General features: G+C 52.3%; 1 protein-coding gene across 1 annotated transcript; it reads right to left on the bottom strand.

The window, feature by feature from the left end:
• Positions 1–328: 328 nt before the first annotated feature.
• Positions 329–1341, bottom strand: Pmar_PMAR000195 (hypothetical protein; the record flags this gene model as incomplete). The annotated part of the gene is made up of 5 exons (XM_002787290.1): positions 329–418; positions 533–610; positions 661–789; positions 962–1017; positions 1248–1341. 5 exons carry the CDS (start codon positions 1339–1341, stop codon positions 329–331), a joined length of 447 nt encoding a protein of 148 aa, XP_002787336.1.
• Positions 1342–2296: the final 955 nt, after the last annotated feature.

Here is a 2296-nt window from a genome sequence, read left to right on the forward strand (position 1 = left end):
GAGGAGCGTACTGGGTACTTATAGGGAGGCTCTTGTTGTCGGTGGTGACCACCTTCCTCCCATACCGTAATCGTCCCTCCACTGCCGACCACGATGAAGCCTTCGGTGAGGGGGCAGACGGCTCGAGGGCAGAAGTTTGGCAGAGGACAGGGGAGTTGGACGGTGAGAGTGGGCGAGGCTAGTAACAACCTGAGCTGTGGTCCATGCAGTGGGCGCTGGAAGTCTCCTCCCCACCTCCCTCCTTCAGAGACGGCGATGATGTGAGGGCCATTGCATACCGCAGAGGACGACAGCCAAGCGTGGTCAATGATTCGAGCATCCCCCTCTGTTACTGAGGTCTGATCACGGAAAATTTCCCCAGCCCTATGCCGACACCATCTACAGGGGGAATCTCCTTGAGAACGCCCTCAGAGTCGCTCTGAAAGAATCTATACCCATCCCGACCAGCGACGCAGAACAAGGATGAATCGTCGGGACAAAGGGTGACCTGTTAAAGACTGTTATCGCTCTTTTTGCGTTGGTGGCGAGGTACGTCGCTGAATTCACCACTGACGTTGAGCTGTTTGCTATTCTTGGTATCGATGGAGATCTTTCGAGAAGCGGCCGAACTCTACAGGGACGGGAGCAATGGAACATCCCCGCTGTCCAGCTCGTGCCGACCTTCTGAGTTTTGCCTTTCTTGTTGTCCCATTCAGTAACGTGGAAGAGGTCTCCGGCATTTGTGAGGACGACCAGGCTACCACCATTGCTGGACAAACCGATCGAAACGATTTTCCCTCCCTCTTTCTCCTAAGGGAAGACTAAAGGGAGGTACATCCAGAGGCAGTATGAGCTCGCCTTGGTAGACTCAGGGAGGAGTAAGACAGCTCGGGGGTGGTTGCCAGGGACCGTCGGATCGTAAAGCCCTACAGCCATCTGAGTTGCTGTACTATGAAAGGCCTCTCTGAGTTGAGGTCTTCACCTGGCCATTCGTGAGCAGCTGACCGACAGCAAGGATACCACAGTCGAGGCTCTTAGCTACGGCAGTGATCGTTCTATGGGAAACTTCGACAGGTGGGGAGAGGATGTTCACAGTATTGGAGTCGACGTGACGGAGGCATACGTGTCTTCCGCATATGTGAACCTTGCAAGCGGAAGTATATTCCGTCGAATAAGGGTTGATGTTCGAAGCAGACTCACCACGAACTGTCCGGTCTCGTCAAGGAAAAATACTGGGCCTGGCCTCAATGGTTTCACGTCGTCAGTACTGGTGGTCACACCAAGGGCGTGCATTAGCTTCAGCCTCGTGATAGCACGTTCCTCGCCGCCCTTCTGCGGTATGCGATTGTCAGGCATCGACATCGTGGGCGAACTGATGCACGCTCAAAAGTTGATATACTCAATTCAATTCATAAATAGTTACGGGTGGACTCTCGAGTGGAATCGGTCTTACTAACGGCGAAGATGATTCCCACACATCGGAATTGGGGGTACTTCGGTCGAACTCCGGCGAATTTGATTCCACTGAAGCATATCTTGGCATACCTGTGGCATAGCCGCCCCTTCCCGACAGAATTGATCTCACTAAGAGCTAAGAAATATGCCTTCAAAATAAATAGACGGCGAGGCCAACAAAGAACAGCATCATACCGTTACGACAGACCTCTACTCATCTGCTCATATGTACGGAGGCATATCTTAGCATACCTGTGGCATAGCCGCCCCTCCCAAGACCTACGAAATATACCTTATCAAGACCATGTACATGATTCGATATCCCCTCCATCAGGCGAGTGCCCCGACCAGCTCCCTCCAGCCAAGTACACCCCTTCAAAAGCATCCCTGTCTGATAGGTTATCTGATGATGGGGAGGTGGTTAGGACAGGTTGCAGCGAGGCCACTCGAGGGAGGGGAGAGCCCATTCCTTCCGAAATGTTTCATAGGCTCTTGTTGGTCATCCAACAAGTCGGCGATCTTCAGCTTGATCTAACAACAGCTGTTAGATCAAGCAAAGCGAGCCACACTTGTGCCGCAGTGACGGACACCAAGTTGACATTAGGACGTTTGGCTAATGGTGACATTCACCACAAAAGCTGAGGAACTCATGTGGGTACTGAACACCGATCATGGCGTAGAGGGAACTAAGCTCTCCGTTGAGAACGCTTCTTCTCCCACTGGGCTGGTGTGAGCCTTTAAGAGATATCATCATGACGATTTACAGAACGTGTGGTACCATGAATTGTTTCGCAGTTGAACTAGGAAGCTCAATCAGACCCTCACCTGGAGACCGAGAGCATGTAGCTCTCCCGAACCCAAA

Source organism: Perkinsus marinus (genome assembly GCF_000006405.1).
Source record: "Perkinsus marinus ATCC 50983 genomic scaffold scf_1104296929448, whole genome shotgun sequence".
Lineage (NCBI taxonomy): Eukaryota > Perkinsozoa > Perkinsida > Perkinsidae > Perkinsus > Perkinsus marinus.